The following is a 2,146-nucleotide window of genomic DNA, read 5'->3' as shown; positions in this document are numbered from 1 at the left end:
GTTTTTACTTCCAAAAGTTATTTATTTTTTCTTACCTGCCTTAAAAAAAAGACTTGTTACTGAATGTTTGTTCTTTTGAAAAATGATCCAAACATTTATTTTGTCTCCATATATATAATATAAAATAATGAGAAATTATATTTGACTTCAGTTGGATCAGATTCACTCTAAATCAAGTTAAATTTCAAGACACGTAACAGCATATTTAGGTATCTACTTCGACTTACTTTATAAAAAATAATGTCAAAAACCTTTACAGATTTACACTGACTCCATTTTGTTCAGTTTGTTTACTTTCTGATTCAACTGCTTGTCATTTGAACTGTTTGGTGAATGTAAAAATTGTTTCCATGAGCTTTTAGCCAAAGTTCTTAGGTATATTTCAATACCAAACATGTCCAGGTTCAACTGACTGATCTGAAGTTAAAATAACTTAAAATAAATAGAAAATGGTAAAAAATGTATTGGCCCCTGTACCGGTGGCTTTATGCTTCATGCTAACCAGCTGACAGTCTGAAGCCATTCTATGGGACTGATAACCGCTGATAACGTCCATTTAATGGACTGATAAAATCCAAAGCAGGTGGTCAGGAGTTAGGTTTAGGGTTTATGGTCAGGTATGTCACCTGTGAGGTTAAGGTCAGGTATGTCACCTGTGAGGTTGGGTTTAGGGTTTAGGGTCAGGCTGTAGAGATTAATGGAAGTCAACGAAAACCCCCCACAACTCCACAGAGACGAGTGTGTGAGTTTGTGACTTACAGGTGGGACAGCAGACGTAGACTCGTAGTCTGAGACAGCTGCGTCCGTGATGATGAGTGGGTGTGGCTGGAAACACACAAACACATCAACTAAAATTTACTCAAAACTTTCAGTTTTCACCCAAAATCCCTCATTTCCAGGTTTCTCTGTCAAATTTCCCCCTTTTAAAAGGTTTGCTCTAAATTTACAAATTTCTAGTTCTTTGGGTTTTTTTAACTTCTGGATCAAAACAGCAAATTAAGTTTAAGTTTAAGTTTCAAGCATGATGGCTGAAAAAACTAAATGCATATATATATATACTGTATATTGTTTCTTATGAGCGACTTTAAACTCCGATGTAGAAAAGAGTGTTTGATTATAACTGAAATAAAACACCTAATTTAAGAAACACAAACCAGCTAAAATCTTTGTTTTCTATAAATAAACTCCTTCAACTCATGTGAGTTTGATCATGATAACCAATAAGTGAAAATCCAACAGCAATCCTAAGAAATAAATAAATGTATTAAAACCTTTCTTTAGAAACAAAAGCTCTTTGCATCACAGCTTATTTTGACATGTAGTGAACAGAACCTGAATGTCACAGGTGTAAATAATGAAATTATCCCCTTTCCATTGAGCTGCTTTGGTTTCCTGTTTAATGTCTGCGGCTGACAGGCAGCACAGCGTTCTGGGACACTTAAATAGAACAGAGTCTTTGTTAACGGTGAAAAAAACAACACCTGTGCTTTTTCCTGCTGTGTCAAGTTAAAACGACTGCTGTTAAAACGATCTATTAAAGCCACGCAGGATTTGAAGGGAAGCTGGAAAATAGGTCAAGCCTTCACTTGAGGATCAGGATTGTCTCATTTGAATATTTAAACCAAATTTTCTGCTTTTTTCCAAGTGAAATATCTTTGATCTGATTGTGAGCTTTGGGAGGTTTTGCAAACAGCAGCAGAGAATCAAAAATTGAGGAATCTATTACTTTTTTGCGTGTCGCTGTCTTATTGTTGTGTTTTCTAAAAACATATTTCACTAGACATGGGTTTTTATGATGTAAAAACAAGTGTGCATTGCCATGTAGCATGTCATTGTAGCATGGCTTTACCTGCAGCATTGGACTTGCGGAATGAACAGTGACCAAGTTCAAATGTGTTTTCTAAACCAGCTTGTGCCTGTCACATCAGCACGTGTTTGTAATTAAGGTAATTGTGTGACAATATGAAGTTTGTAAAGATTTTTTGTTAAAGTTGCTCTCATTGGGTTTTGAACCCTGATCTCCCAAATGAAAGCCCATAGAGTTACCAATGAGACCTGTGGATTGCCTGGGGTTTGTCTGTATGTGTGCCGAAAGGGGCCACATCGCCAATGCAATTGTTGACACTAAACTGCAATATATTATAAC

General features: G+C 36.0%; 1 protein-coding gene across 5 annotated transcripts in view; it reads right to left on the bottom strand.

Annotated features, from left to right (window-relative positions):
• Positions 1 to 759: 759 nt before the first annotated feature.
• LOC106532917 (ephrin-A3) overlaps positions 760 to 2,146 on the bottom strand; it is a gene marked incomplete at its 3' end in the record, with an annotated part of 86,342 nt that continues 84,955 nt past the window's right edge. For all 5 annotated transcript variants that reach the window (XM_014029087.1, XM_014029085.1, XM_014029086.1 and 2 more), the window contains 1 exon segment: positions 760 to 825. In XM_014029087.1, the coding sequence (XP_013884541.1) occupies positions 760 to 825 (66 nt within the window).

Source organism: Austrofundulus limnaeus, unplaced genomic scaffold (genome assembly GCF_001266775.1).
Source record: "Austrofundulus limnaeus strain Quisiro unplaced genomic scaffold, Austrofundulus_limnaeus-1.0 Scaffold851, whole genome shotgun sequence".
Taxonomy (NCBI): Eukaryota; Metazoa; Chordata; class Actinopteri; order Cyprinodontiformes; family Rivulidae; genus Austrofundulus; species Austrofundulus limnaeus.
This window is presented reverse-complemented; position numbering and strand designations above follow the sequence as displayed.